The 20,283-nt window shown below is 39.9% G+C and overlaps 1 protein-coding gene and 1 long non-coding RNA gene across 4 annotated transcripts in view; both read left to right on the top strand.

Annotated features, from left to right (window-relative positions):
* Positions 1-14,161, top strand: part of LOC131240711 (calcium permeable stress-gated cation channel 1-like) — a 40,348-nt gene extending 26,187 nt beyond the window's left edge. For all 3 annotated transcript variants that reach the window (XM_058239133.1, XM_058239131.1, XM_058239132.1), the window contains exons 8-12: positions 1,967-2,307; positions 10,474-10,719; positions 12,048-12,372; positions 13,020-13,253; positions 13,449-14,161. In XM_058239133.1, coding sequence (XP_058095116.1) covers positions 1,967-2,307; positions 10,474-10,719; positions 12,048-12,372; positions 13,020-13,253; positions 13,449-13,709 — 1,407 coding nt within the window. In that variant the 3' untranslated portion in view covers positions 13,710-14,161. The remainder of the gene's footprint in view (positions 1-1,966; positions 2,308-10,473; positions 10,720-12,047; positions 12,373-13,019; positions 13,254-13,448) is intronic.
* An 88-nt stretch (positions 14,162-14,249) lies between these two features.
* Positions 14,250-14,790, top strand: LOC131238698 (uncharacterized). Its single transcript, XR_009168025.1, has 2 exons — positions 14,250-14,460; positions 14,492-14,790. It is a non-coding gene; the product is annotated as an uncharacterized LOC131238698 (long non-coding RNA).
* Positions 14,791-20,283: the final 5,493 nt, after the last annotated feature.

The raw sequence follows: 20,283 nt of genomic DNA, 5'->3' as shown, positions 1-20,283 counted from the left end.
GCAGGTAAGAGTTGCTTTTTTTTTTTCCCCCTTGATGCCTCTTTGAAAATTGAAACAATAGTTCCGCGAAGTGTTTTTGACATTCCTTCATTAATTAACCGTTAAGATTGATGTCCCCCACAACTAGTGGTCGAAGCATTATGAAATGAGAGCACTTGATGCTTGAGTAATTTGGTGACCTTTTTATATGCATGCTATGTAGATGAAGCCCAGTGCTTTGTGACTATTTGTGAATCAGTATGTGTTATAAACCAAAAGCATGCATTTAATATCTATTTGAAAACTGAAGCAATTATTCAGGAGCATGTTCTCGGCATTCGCCTAGTGATCAACTATAGAGGTTGAAGCACCCACACACTAGCTGTTGAAGCATTATGAAATGAGACTGTAAATGCTTAAGTAGAGTGTTAGCCAAAAATGCTATCTGCAACGTAGTTAGGGTAGCTGAGCTATAAACCAACGATGTATCTTTTTACTATGATGGAGTTATATAGGAAGGAACTATGAGGCCTTCACAACCTCTAGTTAATCAGTTGTGTAGTTAAGGCAGAATTAATCACTTGTTGGTGCTTGTACATTTTCAATTAATGACCTTGCCTGAAATATGTCAATGGAAGTCACAAGGAGTCTTTTTAGAAATTGGTTGTTCTGTTTTATACCTAATAAATAGTGTAGTTATAAAATCCTCTTACATTGTGGAGAAGTATCGCAAGTGCAAATGGAACTGATGAACTTGAACCATCTCTAGTGCAAGTGAGTTGTAAATTTATTCCTTAATACATATAATGAAGTTCATCAGTTCTGATATGTATTGTCATGGTTTAGCTGGGAGGAGGCTATGATGATGATTATGTAGAATCTTTCTTGATGTGTTGTTGCATGTATAATGTTATCTTTGATGAATCAAAGCACTCATCCTTGTAAGATTCAAAATAAATGTTTCTGAAATTAAGTTGCTGGCATAATTAGTTTTAACTGGTAATAGTCTGGGAATTATAAATCTAAGATCAAATTGCAAATTGCCTCTCTTCTTTATGGGAAGTTCAGAAATTTCTATTGATTTCCACCTCATGAAACTGGTTGTTCTGCACCTACTAGAAGTATTCATTGGATCTTTTAGATGTGAGTGGCAATGTTGCATGCAAAGAAAAACTACTACTTAAAACATGAGGGTGGTCAGAGAAGGGTAGCCGATTATGCTACTTTTGTAATGAGTATAGGCTTTTGTTGTATTTTGCATGCCTTGGGATCTTTCATATGCTACTTTTGTAATAAGTATAGTTTTTGCTGTATTTTGCATGCCTTGGGATCTTTCAGATGCTTATGTATGGGGCCTCAATAACAATCTTCGATAATAACATGATTGATTCCTCAAAACTCGTGACAACCTTGGATATCCTTTAAAAGTCAAAACATGCATTGCCCCTTCTCCCTGTGGCTACACCGGCATGCAACCAAGCTGCCCTTTTGCAGCTTCCCTCCATTGAGGAGGCTTTTCTAACCACTTATAACACGCCATGCCTGTATGGTTAGTAGATCTTTATGCCCTAAAATTGCTACTGTGACACTCGATAACATGTGTTATACTCATAATGGCACTTCAAGCATAAATTCCATAACGAGGGCTAGACACGTATAGTCCCCATGTGCCATGCCTAGGAAACATGGGCATACATTATGTTGTAACTTATCATAGTTTTCTAACATCTTTTGATGATTACACATCACAGATCTGTTTGTCCTCTATATTTAAAAGACATAGTGGGTGCTATCCTTTCTTCCAGTGTCAAAAGAATTGTAGATTGCTCATGTTCATGATATAGTGAAGGAGATATGTTGTTTGAGTTCTGACGATTTTGAGTTTAGAGAATTGCTACATTAGTATTACATTTTCTATTTTCCTGTTGTATTTGGATAGTGGATCATATGTTTCTCAATCTTGTTAACTCTGTGCAATGGATTTTAGGAGGCTGTAGAGCAAGAGAAGGTAAAAAATAATCTGAAGTCTATCATGCCCGTAGCATTTGTTTCATTCAGAACTCGGTGGGCGGCTGCTGTTTGTGCACAAACTCAACAATCCAGAAATCCAACAATATGGTTGACTGAGTGGGCTCCAGAGCCTCGTGATGTATATTGGGATAACCTGGCGATTCCATTTGTTTCGCTCTCAATTAGGAGGCTTATCATAGCTGTTGCTTTCTTCTTTCTTACCTTTTTCTTTATGATACCTATATTATTTGTACAATCCCTTGCGAACATCGAGGGAATTGAAAAGTATGCTCCATTCCTAAGGCCTATAATTGAAGTGTGAGTATGCCCTACTTCCAATGCTTATTAAAGTGCCACTTATTATTATTGGTTTATCTATTTATTTTAAATATCATGAAACCCTGGAATACGTTTCTCATTTTCATCAATTCTAAAATTTCTTCACAGTTCTGAAATTATTCTTCGATTCCTTGTCGCTCCAATGATTTTTATTTTTATTTTTGCTTTCTACATGTGAAATTTCCATCTTGCTTCTTAACATGGTACTATTTACCATATCCATCTGCAATTCTATGGTACCATTTATCATATCCATCTGCAATTCAAACATATCCTGATTGTTAAATGCCTTTCTTGATTCCTTGATATTTTGAACGTATCGTGCATAATGCACCAAAAATGATACAGATAGAGTAGAGGAGCTTCACTCCAGATTATTTGAAATCTGTAATAAGGTTTCTGTATTCACTTTATTTGTTTGTCGCTAGCATTCGTTACCTTGTTCTTTTGTATTTCGAATTTCTTATATGACGGTGCAATTCCGACCGACCGGTTTGCCACCCCCTTTTATTATTGGGTTGAGGATGTTACTAGGTTGGATGGTGCTTTGCATTTGTTGTAGAGAGGAGAAAAGAGAATCGTGTTAGGAAGCTAATCACCTCCCTAACCTATTTTATTAAGAAGAGTGTAGTACAATAATATGGTGTCCCTTTGGAGCACTGAAACAAAATACTCTCTCTAACACTCCCCCTCAAATTGGAGCACTGATTCATACATTCCCAGCTTTCACAACAGATCACGAAATAAGAAGAGTGAATAGCTTTGATAAGAATATTAGCGAGTTGATGTTTGGATTGAGCATGAGGCTTAAAAAAAAGTCTAGAGGAGATCTTTTCACGAATAAAGTGACAATCTACCTTGGTGTCCTGTCTAATCATGGAAGGCTGGCAATATGAATTGCGGCTTGGTTGTCACGATATTGTGGGATAGGTTCTAAGATCTTTAAAAGAGGCTGGGATTGAGCATGAGGCTTAAAAAAAAGTCTAGAGGAGATCTTTTCACGAATAAAGTGACAATCTACCTTGGTGTCCTGTCTAATCATGGAAGGCTGGCAATATGAATTGCGGCTTGGTTGTCACGATATTGTGGGATAGGTTCTAAGATCTTTAAAAGAGGCTGAAACCAATGATTTTAAATGTAAAAGGAATAAAGGATGTTTGGATTGAGCATGAGGCTTAAAAAGAAGATTGGAGGAGATCTTTGTTGGGGATTGTGCTGCGGAATCACACAAAGATGAATCTAGGATAGCAATCTAAGAGCACCAAGCAAACACAAGAGAACACAGATTTAATGTGGAAAACCCTTTTGGGAAAAAACCACGGCACAAAGCGACAAATCTTCACTATGAAAGCTGAAATTACAAAAGAGAGAAGGCTTACGATTCGAACAACCTCGAATCTCACCCTTGCTACGCCCTTTTGAAACCCTAGAACTCCTTTCGGAAATCCTTTGGAATACTTTAAGAAGCCTTGAAATGTTTTAGAATTGCCCTAGGGACTCTTATTTATAGATTAGGAACCCCAACTTTCGCACCGACTTGGAATAATCCGAAAATCGCTTCAAATTTACGTAGTCCGCGCACAATCTACGTAACCTCCGACTAGTCGAACCAGAGCTCGGGCTAGTCGAAGGACACTTCGACTAGTCGAACTTGTTCTTCGACTGGTCGAATTTCTTGGAAGTTCGAAAATAAATTGTTGCTAAATTTTCACCCGAACTCTCTCGGGCTAGTCGAATTTCCTCAGATTTAAGACATCTGTTAACAACAATCTCCACCATGTCTTCAATCTTCAAACGCGTTGCTTCTTGACCTCTTCTTTTATCTCTGCATCACATCATAGCTTCAATCAATGCTTCTTGTGCACACTCCATCTTACTTTTACGCCATCACTATGCCTAAAGAAGTTGCACAAAACTTGGAACTTATTTATAGGAACAACCTTAGTAAGCATGCCTGCTGGATTCACGCTGGTGTGAATTTTTTCAAGAGTTACACCTCCTTTAAGCACCTTTCGGAAAAAGTGGTGGTGACGAACATCAATATGTTTAATACGAGAGTGATAGACGAAATTTTTAGCCAAATTTATAGCGCTTTCGCTGTCACAATTAACCGGCATGGCTTCTTGCTGAAGCCCCAACTGATTTATCATGCCTCTCAACCAAACGCCTTCCTTAAATGCTTCTGTCACTGCAATATACTTTACTTCAGTCATGGAAAGAGCCACCACGAACTGAAGCTTTGACATCTAACTAATTGCTCCACCTGCTAGTACAAACGAGTAACCAGAAGTTAACTTTCTGGAATCCACACTACTTGCGTAGTCTGAATCCACATAACCTACCGACTTTGTCCGTCTTCTCGAAAGTTAAGACGTAATCTTTCGTACCTCGAATGTATCAAAGTAGACATTTCACCACTTTCCAATATTGCTTGTCGGGGTTTGACATTTATCTGCTCACAACACTGACTGCTTGTGAAATATCTAGTCTCGTACAGATCATGACATACATTAAACTGCCAACCACATTCGAATAAGGCACATGAGACATAATCTGCTTTTCCTGCTCACAACACCAACTGCTTGTGAAATATCTAGTCTTGTACAGACCATGACATACATAAAACTGTCAACCGCATTCGAATAAGGCACATGAGACATAACCTGTTTTTCCTCATTTAATTTAGGACATTGTTTTGAGGAAAGCTTGAAGTGAGCCGCGTGGGGAAACGCTCACTGGCTTTGGCTAGTCCATCCCACACTTTATTAGCACATTTTCAAGGTATTTTACCTGTGATAACCAAAGCCTGCTCTTCCTGTCTCTATGAATATTTATGCCGAGAACCCTCTTTGTAGCCTCTAGATCTTTGATCTCGAATGTCCTTGATAACTGAGTCTTCAGTATGTTGATTTTGGATATATAATGACTGACGATCAACATACAATACTAGGATAATAAATTTTTCATCACTCAATGTCTCGTAATACACACAGTGATTGTATTCACTCCGAGTAAATTGTCAACTCAACATGAAATAATCAAATTTCTTATACCACTGCCTAGGCGACTGTTTCAGGCCATACAACAACCTCATTCACCTGCAAGCTTTTTTCTCTACCCCTTTAACTTCGTTGCCCTCTGGTTGCTTCATGTAGATCTGCTCTTCCAATTCCCCATGCAGGAATACAGTCTTGACATTCATCTGTTCCAGCTCGAGATTGTATTGGGCAACCAGCGTGATGGGGACATCTTGCGCACATGCACGCCCCCTACGCAAGTACGCAAGGAGGAGGATGGCCCCACCATCGATCTGGATCAATGATGACGTCCAGGGAGGGCCTCCTAGTTAGAGAGCTACATTTTAGTTCGTTGGAGTGGACCCGATAGTCATGTGAATCCCATCATGGGTTCTCATGATCGTGACTCACTATTCCAATTAATTTAGTACTTTAGGTTTTGCTTATTATTGTTATTGGGAATATCATGGAAGGTTTAGATTACTTTGATTAATTGTTAGTTTTGATCACTTTGTCGCCAAGTAATAGGTTGTGCACATGGCGCGAGTTTTGGGGTATGGGGTTTTATTATAAATAGGCACCCCTTGTAGTCTTTTTTAGTTCATTGAAGCCACATCTATCCCGATTCGCCCCCACCTTCTTCTATCCATATTTCTCTCCTCCTACAATCATTTACGCTTCAAATTCATATTCTATTGCAGCTGTTTTTCTCTCCACAGCAGATTTTCAGAATCTGACCTTGCAGGAGGGTTGAAACTTCGGCGGAGCACCACACACAAACTATGCATCGGATCGATCTGATATTTGGGGGTTTTGGAGTCCACCCCTGGCCCACCATGGCCAAGCTGGCCCTTTTCTGAATAGTGGGCCTCACACACGTGCGGTCGGGATCACACACACGTGCGTCTAGGCCATTGTTGCTGTCCATACGTGTGGTACTTCTCTGGTTCGTCTCTCTTCTCTTTCACTCCCCTTTCACCCAAAATCCCTAAACCTAACCCTAAATTACTCAAATCTCTAATTTTATGCCCTTTCTTCAACATTAGGGTTCCTTGAATTGAAATTTCTAAATCCTTTGGATTGAGGGAATTATTTCTGTGCATGTGCGGGTGAATTTACTCTCATTTGATTCTTGTTTGGTCTATAATTTTGATAAATCCGGCCCTAGCATGTGTAGGACTAGATCCGCATAAGATTCCCCTTGATCGAGTGTTTGAACTTTTGTGTGGGATGTAGAATTTTGTGTAATTATTTCTGAACTAGTGTGATCTAAAGCCTGAAATCTTGCACATCATATTTGAATTTCATGTCCTGCATCACAGCGCCAACACGAATCTGATGGATACTTGCTTAACCACCTACGCGAATATTTCTGTGAAGTCGATTCCTTTTCTCTGAGCATACCCCTTCGCTACCAGCCTTGCTTTGTATCTATTCTGTTTCCTTTTGAATAACCACTTGCATCCGATCGCTTTTTGGCCCACTGGAAGCTTCACCAGCTCCCATGTGTGGTTTTTGTGCAACGAGTCCATCTCATCGTCCATAGCCGCTTTCCACTTTTCTGTATCAGGCTCATTAAGAGCCTACTAAATAGTAGACGGGTCCCTCTCATCTGTAATGAGGGCATATTCAATATTAGAGTCGTCCCTGTATCTTGTTGGTAACCTACGATCACGCGGTAGGTTCCTTCTCACGGGTGGCAGCTACACCTGCTCCTGTACCTCTGTCTGCGCATCTGTTTCTGCCTGGGTATCATCTGTGTTAATCTGTACGTCTACGATCAACATTTCTGGTCCCTCTTGCTCCTCTTGATCATTCCTGTGGAATAGAGAGCTTTCATTGAACCTGACGTCACGGCTAGTGATGACCATGTCGAATAGCCTGTAACCTTTCACACCAATACCATAGCCAACAAAGATGTACTTTGTGGTTCTTTGGTCTAGCTTATTTCTCTCAACTGACGGTACATGAGAGTAAGCCTCACAACCAAATATGCGCAAATCTGAGTAATCCAGCTTATGATCACTCCATACTTCCTCTGGGCTTTTACATTCAATTGCCGTAGACGGAGATCGATTCACCAAGTAGCAAGCCGTGTTAACGGCCCCAGTCCATAAGTCCTTGCCCAACGCAACATTATTTAATATGCATCGAGCTCTTTTCAAGAGAGACCGATTCATCCGCTCAGCCATACCGTTTTGTTCGAGCGTGTGGCACACTGTGTTGTGCGTAATGATCCCTTCATCATTTTGCAATATTCATTAAACTCAGTGGAAGTGAATTCTCCACCATTGTTAGTCCTTAAAAACTTCGGATTTACGTTTCATGAAGTAAACCCAAACTTTCCTGGAGTAGTCGTCAATGAATGAAACAAACCATGACGACCCCCCAATGGAAACCTCTAGCGATGACCCCGATACCTCAGAGTGCACATAATCAAACACTTCCTTACGTTCATGTTTTCCAAATTTAAATGATAATCTAGATTGTTTACCATATAAACAATGCTCACATATATTTAAATCAGAATTCTTAAAAGTTGAAATCAAACAACGATCAAATAGTACTTTCATGCCCCGCTCGATATCACTGTTGGTGTTATGGGTATCGTCGAGCTGGAGATAGTGATAATGTCGAGGATACTTCGAACACTGGATCGGAGGCAATATGATTTGCCGCTCGGTTGTCATAATTTAGTGGGATAGGCTCTAAGATCTTTAAGAAGGGATTGGAGCCAATGATTTCACACGTAGAAGGACCCAAATAGTAGTATTCTGCTTCAACAAATGAGCAGGTGACAACAGTTTGTTTCTTGCTCTTGAACAAATGAGCAGGTGACAACAGTTTGTTTCTCGCTTTTCTAGAAAATTAGGTTATACCCCAATGAGGATTACATATCTAGTAGTAGATCTTCGATCATTTGATGATCAGGTCTAGTCTGCATCACAATATGCACTAATATGAAGATGACTATGATTTGAGCAGGTGACTACAGTTTGTTTCTTGCTCTTGAACAAATGAGCAGGTGACAATAGTTTGTTTCTTGCTCTTGAACAAATGAGCAGGTGACAATAGTTTGTTTCTTGCTTTTCAAGAAAATTAGGTTATACCCCAATGAGGGTTACATATCTAGTAGTAGATCTTCGATCATTTGATGATCAGGTCTAGTCTGCATCACAATATGCACTAATATGAAGATGGCTATGATTTGAGCAGGTGACAACAGTTTGTTTCTTGCTCTTGAACAAATGAGCAGGTGACAGTAGTTTGTTTCTTGCTCTTGAACAAATGAGCAGGTGACAATAGTTTGTTTCTTGCTTTTCAAGAAAATTAGGTTATACCCCAATGAGGGTTGCGTATCCAGTAATATGAATATGATCAGGTCTAGATGTCAAACTAACTTAACCCTTGACTTGTTGACCTAGCTCTATAAAATGAAACTAATTCAAAATTGGCTTTGCATAACCATGTGGCCAAAAGTACTAGTGTGCCCCACAGTTTGTTGATTAGGATGAACCAATGGGACCTGTGGGGCCAAGAGGGCACACTACAATCTGACAGCTTTATTGGCCTTGATTGAGGATCAGCCAAATGTTGGTCCGCCTTTGATCTCCTTTTATAAGTGCGATGGATGGGTGGCCTGGATGCTTCACCAAGGAACCATACAGCTGGCTGGAACTTTTGGTAATCGTATTGTTCATCTGGCAGGCCCCATCTTGCATTGGCGATGCCTCAAAGTTTTCCTGCCTCGGACGATCTGTCCAATTGATGGCCTAGAAATTGATGATTTTGTCAATGGACTTCATTCAAAGAGAGAAAAATCTGCTGATAGCATTGTATCCAGTAAGGGAGATTTTCAGGGCATCACTCTCGCAGGATGTATTCCACCAGATAAACGGCATGGAACACAGAGAAGTGCACCCACCACCTGTATGTTTGCCGGCCAAACTGAATATGCCACTTATTTAGCATTGCATATATTTCCCCTGACAAGAGTGGTTCATAAAGTTCATCATCTGCTCTTTCATTAACAACAATATGATTTATGGAAGGCACCTGCAGGATTACGTCCCCTGGTCCAGTAATATTCTCCCGAGTTTGGTAAAAAGGCCAGACTTGGTAGCAGATGGATATGGAGTATGTAATGAATGGATTAAATATAAATAGTACCTGTGTATGTATTTTGCATGTGTATCTTTATGGAAGTACATATGTGCATGCATGTACATATGCATCATGAAGGTTTACTAGCCCTGCATGCACCTTTAAACACAAGGCACTTGTCAACCTGGCCAGTGTGTTGGACTTCTGGTGCATAAGTTGGCCCCCACCATGAAGATGATCAAAAGGCAGAAGTCTGGCTGGTCAGCTATCAGGTGGTCCAACCCTACTGAAAAAGAATGAACGATTTGGAGAAACTTGGCAGTCTTGACGGTTTGGAGAAACTTGGCAGTCTTCCACATTCAAAATCCACTTGTCTTCACGGTAAGGACCACATTGTGCACCGTTCAGATGTCCTGGACACTTTCAACATTTGCAATTTCGCTGTGTGTAAAGGTGTGTTGGGTTAGCAAAACTCAAAATGATGCACGTATTTATAAATTTTATAGACGTTATATGAAAATGTTATATTCCCCCTTCATGTATATGATCTTGGAATGGCCAAAAACCTTGCCACTGAGTCACAATGTTGGCTATTTGATGAAAAGCCTGAATAAGTGACCTCAACCCATCTTGTGGCACTATTGTCTCTAGCGACGAACAATATGCATTCTGTCTCTTCCAACTGAATTGCATCTTGAACTGAACAAATAAATGGCTATTTATTATTACATTCCTGGGAGCCTTTTTTTTTTTTCCAAGGAAATCATGGCAGTGAAAAAAATATATCTGAAAAGGTACAGCCCGTGGGCATATAACGACAGATTCTAACTGCACTGATTAATTACAAGCTTATGATTCATCAATATGGAACTATAGCTTAATATTTGTGGTTGCCAGACTTCAGTCAATGACTGTTCCATTTCTGCCTCCTTTTCTTGTTAATTAAATTCTTGCTTCAGCTCTTGCTTGTGTAAATATCTTTCACTACTGAGGTATGACTAAAGTTGACCTGCTCACCTTGCAGGAAAATCATCAAGTCATTCATTCAAGGTTTCCTTCCTGGAATCGCTTTAAAGATTTTCCTCATCGTTTTGCCGGCCATACTGATGTTTATGTCTAAATTTGAAGGATTTACCTCCATATCAGCTCTAGAGAGAAGATCTGCTTCTAGATACTATCTTTTCCTACTCGTTAATGTATTTCTTGGGAGCATAATTACTGGAACTGCATTTGAACAGTTGGATGCTTTTATTCACCAACCAGCAAACAAGTATGTTCCCTGCGTGTCTTTCTTTCCATGTGTGCTTGACCATCGCTAAATTATTGTCATTGATAATATGGACCATCGCTAAATAATTGTTATTGATAATATGGACTATGATTTGTATGCCCTGCGTCACTGCCAACCAGAGAGATGTTTCCATTTTGGTAATGTTTACAAGATGCTTATTTCTAGCATTTGGCGTTGAATCACTGCCACAATCAACAACTGGACCTACAAGCAACAATGCTGTGTGATACAAATTGCATCTATGGAAAAGATGAGCCGATGCTATATAGACCAGCTAAAACACGTATCAGCTCCCTGCGTGTCTTTCTTTCCATGTGTGCTTGACCATTGCTAAATAATTGTTATTGATAATATGGACTATGATTTGTATGCCCTGTGTCACTGCCAACCAGAGAGATGTTTCCATTTTGGTAATGTTACAAGATGCTTATTTCTAGCATTTGGCGTTGAATCACTGCCACAATCAACAACTGGACCTACAAGCAACAATACTGCGTGAAACAAATTGCATCTATGGAAAAGATGAGCCGATGCTATATAGACCAGCTAAAAACACGTATCAGCTCCCACACATAAGCTTTACACTAAGGTGCATTTACTACATCTTCATACAAAGTCGAGAAAATGCCTGCAAGGAACTATAGAAGCAACATGAAATCAAATGAGCTCTATAGCTTATAGGTAGGCAGTCATAGTTATTTTGAACATAAGTCTCTGGAAAATTTTATCCCATGTTCTGTAATGCAGATTTTTTTTAGACATTGTTATATTTTATGTAATTTAAGTATCCTGACCTTTTATGTGGCTGTAATAAGCGGATGAAGCTTTTTTCAAGTCAACTCGTGTTAATTTATTATTCTATTCTCTATATGAATTGTTCCTGCATTCATATCGAGATGCAAAACAGAATCATGAATGGTTATTGGTACAGTACAGAACAGTCAGTGTATGTATTCCAATTAAAGCAACTTCGTAACTCACATTGTGATTGATGGACGGGATGGAATTGCTTGGACGATTATGGAAATTTTTTCCATGTGTTACAATGCAGAAATATATTTCAGTTCATTATTTTTCAAATTTAGATTGCAACATGCTCTATAACTTTATTTTTAATGTTATGAAGACCAATGGATTTTATCTAGTTGAAGTATCCCGACCTTTCATGTTGCCCTGAGTAATTGATTAAGCTCTTCACAATCTTCACCTCGACTAGTTTATAACTTCATATTGATATTCTACTCCCTGCATCAAGCTTTCCTGCTTTTATTTTGAGATGAAAAACTGTTAAATGGTTATATGTGCAGAATCCCAGAAACGATTGGTGTAGCTATTCCTATGAAAGCTACTTTCTTCATAACTTACATTATGGTTGATGGCTGGGCTGGAATTGCTGGGGAGATTCTAAGGTTGAAACCGTTGATATTCTATCACTTGAAGAACTTTTTCTTGGTGAAGACTGAGAAAGATAGGGAAGAGGCGATGGATCCGGGAAGTATTGGTTTCAACTCAGCAGAGCCTCAGATACAGTTGTATTTTTTACTAGGCCTTGTTTATGCTGTGGTGTCGCCAATTCTACTTCCTTTCATAGTAGTATTTTTCGGCTTGGCATATGTTGTTTTCCGTCATCAGGTACAGCTCTAGACAATCTTTTCTGCTGAACTGTAGGTTCCTCTTGGACTTTGAAGGCTACTAACTGGAGTCAGATTCCGCATCCTACTTCCTCATGCAAGCAAATGTGGCATGTGTAGGAGATCTAGGCCATTCATTATGTGGGCCCTAACATGTGGATGCTGTGTCCCAAATATCCAGCCAATCTCAGGTGGACTGTGCATGAAGAAAATAAATTGCTAAGAAGAATTGAGCAAGGATCCACATTTGATTTACATGTGCAGCTTACCTGATGACCAGGCCGGCCTGATTTTTGGGCTGTGGCACTTACACAATGGGGTTCACCTGATGGATAGCAAGGATCTTGCACACATCTCACATCAGCATGCACACATTGCTTCTGGAAGGAATATAGACCTTAGGATTGTGTTATGTTTCACAGTATGCATCTAAAATAAAATTTGTTTTTTGATGGAATTTTCATATGATACTCTAGATTATTAATGTTTACAACCAAGAATATGATAGCAAGGATCTTGCACACATCTCACATCAGCATGCACACATTGCTTCTGGAGGGAATATAGACCTTAGGATTGTGTTATGTTTCACAGTATGCATCTAAAATAAAATTTGTTTTTTGATGGAATTTTCATATGATACTCTAGATTATTAATGTTTACAACCAAGAATATGAGAGCGGAGCTGCATTCTGGCCAGATGTCCATGGCCGTATTGTTACTGCAATGGTTATCTCACAGCTACTACTATTCGGATTGTTGGGTACGAAAGAAGCTGCTCAATCAACGCCCCTGCTCATCGCTCTTCCAGTATTGACCATATGGTTTCACAGGTTCTGCAAAAACCGTTACGAGCCTGCGTTTGTTCGATATCCATTACAGGTTTGTTGCAATCACGAGACATGTTTCTTTACTTTGATAAACTTGGGATGTAATAAGGATTACAAATGGATGTTCGATAGTTATTATGTGTGTGGCCCAGGGCCTGAATACAGCTGAGCTATCTGATCAGGTACAGTAGATGTGTGATTTCATGTGTTCATGGCCTTTGATCTTCTTTTTCTATGGCTATTCTAGGAAGCTATGATGAAAGATACGTTGGAGCGTACAAAGGAACCGAATCTGAATCTGAAAGCGTACCTTCTCAATGCATATATACACCCAGTGTTCAAGGACAGGGAGGATGATGATAGTTTTTCCATTACAGAAGATTTTGAGCAGCAGAATGTGCTGGTACCCACAAAACGCCAGTCTCGTAAGAACACGCCGGTGCCCAGCAAATACAGTGGGTCGTCGTCACCATCCTCATTGCCTGACGCTGTCCATGAGCAACCATGATGAGTTGGGCTTCTCATTTCATTGTAAACTGCAACCATTGTACATTTGAGGACCTGGAGAGAGTAGCAAGTGAAGGATTCGTGTGCTGAGAGAAGTTTGTTTTGTAAAGGGGTGGTGGTGGTACAGATTCATGCTTGTGTTGTAACAGTAGCCTTCAAGTGTGAGATTGTCGGACGAATTGGACTGATTGGGCACTCGTTAAAAGAAATGTGACCGGCCAAGCAAGTGAAAAGGACAGTCAGGGATGTCATTGCAGATGAATAGCTAATTCGTTGTCCTAAAATAGATTTGTCGCTTACTGTGTTTGGCTGCTACACTGGTTTATCTTCATGATAGATGTTCATTGCTGGCTGGGAAGTCAGGCTTTCTCTAACACTGATGCTGGGGCTTGTGCCCTCAATGTTTGCATTGTATCCTTTCTTTTCTTCTAGTACAGGAGTGGTTTTCAGAAACTTTTTAATCTGTCTAACTATTTTTTAATATATATATATATATATATAAAGTAAAAGGATCAGTATGAAAACAACCATATTGAAAGTTGGCCCAGTTTCCTTTTACGTGTAGGAGGCAAGATGAAGCTTCCCATCCGTTGGTTGGGAGTGTTTCACACGCACCGAATTGTTTTTGAGTTGAATTTGGGGCTGTTTGGTAAGAGGCCCGATTTTAGTATAAAGTTCTTTTGAATGTGAGGTGGGGGGAATTGCATTGGTGTATGTAAGAGAGGGAAGAAAGATTGGCAGTAGGGAGAGAGGTCTGTTGTTCTCATGGCAGTAGGGAGAGAGGTCTATTGTTCTCACAGTACCATTGGAGAAAGGCATGGCCCACCTTGAGAAGTGATGGTAGCATTTGAGAGAGGGTCCCCAACAATCAACATGCCCCTTTTAATGCAAATTGAAGAGAATAACAGAGATGTCTGTCCTTTGCTTCCATGAATGCTCTTGCATTTTCTGCAGGGTGTTCCTCACTGCTGAAGGGCCCCACTGGAGCAGCCAATGGCAGTGGCTGGACATAGAAATCGGATATGGGAATGACTGTGTTTTAATGCTTTCATTGAATCAACTTGTGAGACATTTTCAGTGTATGTGAAAGGTAATCAAAGCCGGCGTATCTCGATGCGCCAAACTCGGCCTAACATGTAAAACCAGGTGAGCTTGCACCTCACTTGGGTGAATGTACATCCACATGGGCAATAACTGGTGGGATCAACCTGAGCTAGCTTTGTATTTTCTTTTTGAAGAGCTTATTATAGGCGAATGCTCCGTGGTGCACGTCATAAATAGGCCTATAACCCCACGGTGGGTCCCAATGGGAGAAGTGATCAAGCTCATAGTGTGGGATGGACCGTTTGTTTTGTGGATTAAAATTCGGAGCATGCGCCAAGCCCAGGCTAGTCCAGGAAGTCCAATTGGCACATAAAATGGTTCCAATTAAGTCCAAGGAACATTTTGGCCGGGGCCAGCCATAAAATAAATGGGACTGATACATTTTATTTGGTCTCTAACTAGATATGGGGCCCCCGGGAGGGAGGGAGGGAGAAACAAAGGTAAAGGAAGCCATAAGTAAGAATTGCATATTTGCAAGATTTTTGATAGATTTTGAAATCCACTACATTTGTGGGCTTTACGTGGACGCATGTGTTTTATCTACCTATCCATCCATATGCACCCTTTATGAGTGACATTCTAGTTGCATATTGATGACATTGATTATGATTCCACAGTCCATCAAACACAGGCTTCACTTGACACAATGTATTTTTCGAAGGAAGAATTTTATTCTAAAACCAGGATTGGACCATCAAAATACAATGGTATTTTCAGACATGCAATCATTGTGTAATAATGGTGTTAATTCTATTAATTCAATTTCATATCATTTAATCCCGTGTTCCAAACAGGCCAAAGGATAGTAGAGAGAAAGGGTTCGAGTCCTTATCTAGTGGTAGACTCTGAGGAGTTCCAACACGAGGCATTAGGTTCGATACCCATAGGTGGTGAAATACCACCACGGCGTGTGTGGGTGCGTGTGTTAGAGAGAAAATAAGAAAAAAGAAAAAAAAAAAAAGGGGGTAAAATCTAAACCGCTTTGAAATTTTATTTACCGTCCCATGAAATCTCAATCGCCGTGGCTCTCCGGTCATGAGCAAATGCCGGGAAACATGTAAGTGGGTGTTTCCCTCACCGCACCATCCTTCGGTTTTTCTCTGGCACATTTTAGGGTATGGTCCCGAAAGTGAATCAGATCCAAATCTCAAGTGGACCACACCACAGGAAACAATGGTCATTGAATGCTCACTGTTAAAAACTTCCTAGGGCCCACCGAAAGTGTATTTTCCATCCAAGCCCTTGATAAGACCTGGATGAAGGATAAACACAAATATCATCTTGATCCAAAACTTTTGTGACCCTTAAGAAGTCTTTAATGGTGGGCATTCAATCCCTGCTGTGTGGCCGACTTGAGATTTGAATCTGCTTCATTTTTGGCACCATGCCTTTAAATTATCTGGAAAAACTGATGGACGGTGTGGATATACAACACATACATCAAAATGGACCCTACAGTTTGGGAAACGCACACTAACATGTTACCCCAGTAACACCTTATTTACTCCATTGTTTTCCGATCATTTTAGATCTTTCGTGTTTCCCACATGTTCAAAAATGGAATCTCTTACCAGTTTTTTTTTTTTTTCAAATCATTTTTATATTTGACACATGCTAAAAAATGAAATCTCTTATAAGTGGTAGACATACTCTGTTTCAACACCGAAATCATAGGATCAAGGGCCATTTACTGAGTAAAGACTCGGAAGGATTTGTATTTGAGAGAAGTTTGTGGTGTAAAAGAGTGGTAGACCTCATTGCAGATTAATGGACTAATGGTTTCGATCAATGGCAAACCAAGCTATGAAGAGCTAATTCATTGTTCATTGTCCTAAAATAGATATTGTCAGTTAGTGTTTGGCTGCTACAGTGTTTTATCTTCATGATAGATGGAAATACATCGTTGACTCTGAAGCCGGCTTCTTCATTATCTTTTAGATGGAAGTACAAGGTTTGAATTGTATTCTTTTCTTTTCTTTTAGAATAGAAATCATCTATACGAACCTTGAGAGCTCTCTAATTATATATGTTGTGGGTGTTTCATACCAGATTTTCTTGATTGGAATTTGCTGTCCGTTTGGTGAGGTCCAATTTTAGTATTTTTCTCATTTGAGAGTGAGAAAGGGCAAGGGAGTTGCATTGGAGAGTAGCAGTGGTAAAAGGCGTCTGTTGTTCTCCCACTAAAGGCATGGCCCACCTTGACAAGTGATAGGGCTGGTGTGCTCAATGTGGGACCTCTTTCAATGGTGGATTAGTGATGTAAGACATGGCTAAGATACATTCCTAGCATCGTTGGACCAAAAGAAAGTGAACAGTAAATTAGCTATAACTTTTGATTCAGGTATCGTTACATGCGTACAACCTATTAATCTTTACTTTAATGGGTCATCCGAGTTGAACTAACTTACATCCATCTATCCGTTTTGTCAGAAAACACGCGCTTTCAATGCAAAAATGAAATTTTAAGAAAAAAGTTCTATTTTCAGTAATTTTGAATTTTTAATATTTTTTTATTTTTAGAATTTTAGAATTTATTTTTTTAGAAATTCCTTAACATGCTAGGACTCTAATAGCAAAAGTTTATTTGAAAATTTTATTTTTAAAAATTAGGTTTTAATAGAATTTTATTAGAATTAGAATTTTTATTAAAGTTCAAAATTTTCTATTTTTAGGGACATCATCAAGTCCATTCCTACATCCGTTGGCCCAAGCTCAGTTAGACCAAGCTCAGCCTACTATTTTATTTTAAAAGAGTAAAGTAGGTGTTGATTCGCTGTCTACTCTTCCCAAGAGAGGTGTAAATGGGTATAGAGCCCCACCAAATGTCACTCAATGAAAAAAAGATACGAAGGCCGTTTGTTTTGTGGGTTTACAAGTCAATATCCATAAGCAAGCCTAAAGGGACCCCATGCCTATATTGCAGGTTAGGACTGGGAGTTCAATTGCATGCTGGCCCTGCCCTATGCTTTAAGCTTCACCTACAATGTAATGTATGGGGCCCACCTTGATGTGTTCATGGCATTCAATGCATCCATTGTATCTGCAACCTCAGTTACTTGGAGCTCAAAAATCAGGCAAAGCCCAAATTCAAATGGGGCTGATGGGATCGGCTATTATCCACGAAGATATAATTCTTCCCCATTTGAAGATCTGACTTTCAATATGTGGCTCATAGATAACCAGTTGAGAAAGGATATAATAAGGAATTTGAATTGAGTCATGCCACCTCCTTCACCCATCTCCCTCCCTCTTGATGTGGTGGGGTTAGATCTGACGGCAGACTACCATCAGAGAAACCCGGTCTAAACATGTTTTTTTTTTGGAGTTTTTTCTACACGGTCAGTCATTCAATCAAACTCTACCACATCATGATCATGTAGAGAATCCAGTCAGAAGAAATCAAATTGTATAATGAATAAATTCTATTGGCTTCACTGTGAATTTATGTGGTTTATCCACTCCGTCCATCTATTTTTCCAACTCATTTTAGGGAGTCAACTCAAAACTGAAGCATGTCTAAATTTAAGGTGGAGCACACCACAAGAAACAGTGGGAATAAAGATTTCCACCGTTGAAAGCTTTCTAAGGCTATAGTGATGTTTATTTGTCATCTGAACAGGCATAGATGAATGGAAAACACAAATATCAGTTTGATCCAAAACTTTCATTGCCCTTGAGAAATTTTCAAGAGTAGGCGTTCAGTTCATACTTTTTTCTATAGTAGGGTCCACTTATACTTTAGAAATGCTTCATTTTTGGACTGAAGCCCTAAAATTATTTAGTAAAACGGATGGACGGAGTGGATAAAAGTCATAAATCACGGTGAGGCCCGCATCGTATACTCGGTAGGCAATCCGCGTTCCGTCTAAAGCGAGGGCGGTAGCTATTCCGTGTCCAGCAACAACACGCTCGACTGAGAAAACGCCAAGGTCAAAGGGACAGGATCTTCCAGCTTTGATGACTTTGGGTCATCCCATCCCGGACGCGGATTAGATACTGACAGGTTGGTAGTGAGTCGGCTACTGACGTGACGTAAACAAGTTCCGTGGGCCCCACTATGATGTATGTGTTGTATCCACACCGTCCATCCATTTTGAGATATTATTTTAGGGCATGAGCCAAAGAATGAGGCAGATAAAAATATTTAGTGGATCCCATCACAGAAAACAGTGGGGAGAGTGATTCTCACCGTTGAAACTATCCTAAGGCCCACCATAATTTTTATTTGAAATCCAACCTGTTCAAAAGTTAAAAAAGACATGAAATAAGGTAAAACACAAATATCAGCTTGATCTAAAACTTTTGTGGCCTTTAGAAGTTTTTAATGGTGAGTGTCACTGTCCCCACTGTTTTCTGTGCTGGGGTCCACTGGAGCTTTGGGTTTAACTCATTCTTTGGATATTGCCCTAAAATGTTCTCTAAAAATGGATGGAAGGTGTGGATACAAAAAATACATTATGGTGGGGCCCAAGGAACTTGGTGACGTCACTTCAGTAGCGAGTCTCGCTACTCAACCTGTCAGTAGCTAATCCGCGCCCGTCCCAACAACCCATTGCTATCCGTTCCTCTGAACGAGAAATGGGAAATGCAGTTGCGGCAGTGTAACTTTTCTGGTATTGGCCACTCAAACATGAAAACTTCGCAGAAGAAAGCGAAATCCACTCCGTTCATAAGGTGAGTCGAAGAGGGTAGATTTAATGGGTAAAACATCAGGTGGGACCTTTCATTTGGAAGCTAAATCCAGTCCGTTCTGTGAATTTCTTCTGACCATCAACTTCTTTCTCATGCGTGCGTTATAATTGACCATAAGACCGTTATATTTTTAGAAAATACATCTAAACACTATTTCTCAGCAGATGAACGGCCGAGATCTTGTACACATGTTTTATATTGTCTGTGTGATCCAAAATTATAGTCGCGCGAGTGAACTTAGCGTTCTTTACCACAAAGTCAGGGGAAACGGATTGGCTACTCCCCCTGCCAGCAGCCAATGGCTGGTGTTCGGTCTTCCGTGGGCCCCACAATGATGTTTGTGTTTCATCCATGACGTCCATCTAATTTTCTAGATCATTTTATGACATTAACCAAAAATGAGTTATATCCCAATCTCAAGTGGACCACATTACAGAAACAGTGTTGAATGAATTTCGACCATTAAAATCTTTTTGGGGGCTATAAAAGTTTTGGATCAAGCTGTTGTTTTTACCCCTTTATCTGGGTCTGTATGACCTAATCAACAGATTGGATGTCATATAAACAGAACAGTGGGCTTTAGGAGGATTTTAATGGTGGATATCCAATCAATGTTGTTTTCCTGTGGTGTGGTCCACCTGAGATTTATATTCCTCTAATTTTTTCTCATTAGGCACTAAAATGATATTTAAAAATGGATGAACGGAATGGATGAAACACATACATCATTATGGGGCCCACAGAGCACCGACCACAGCCACGGGGCTGGTGGCGGGGGG

This window comes from Magnolia sinica, chromosome 3 (genome assembly GCF_029962835.1).
Source record: "Magnolia sinica isolate HGM2019 chromosome 3, MsV1, whole genome shotgun sequence".
Classification (NCBI taxonomy): domain Eukaryota; kingdom Viridiplantae; phylum Streptophyta; class Magnoliopsida; order Magnoliales; family Magnoliaceae; genus Magnolia; species Magnolia sinica.
Note: the sequence above shows the minus strand (reverse complement) of the source record. Positions and strands in the feature narration are given on the sequence as shown.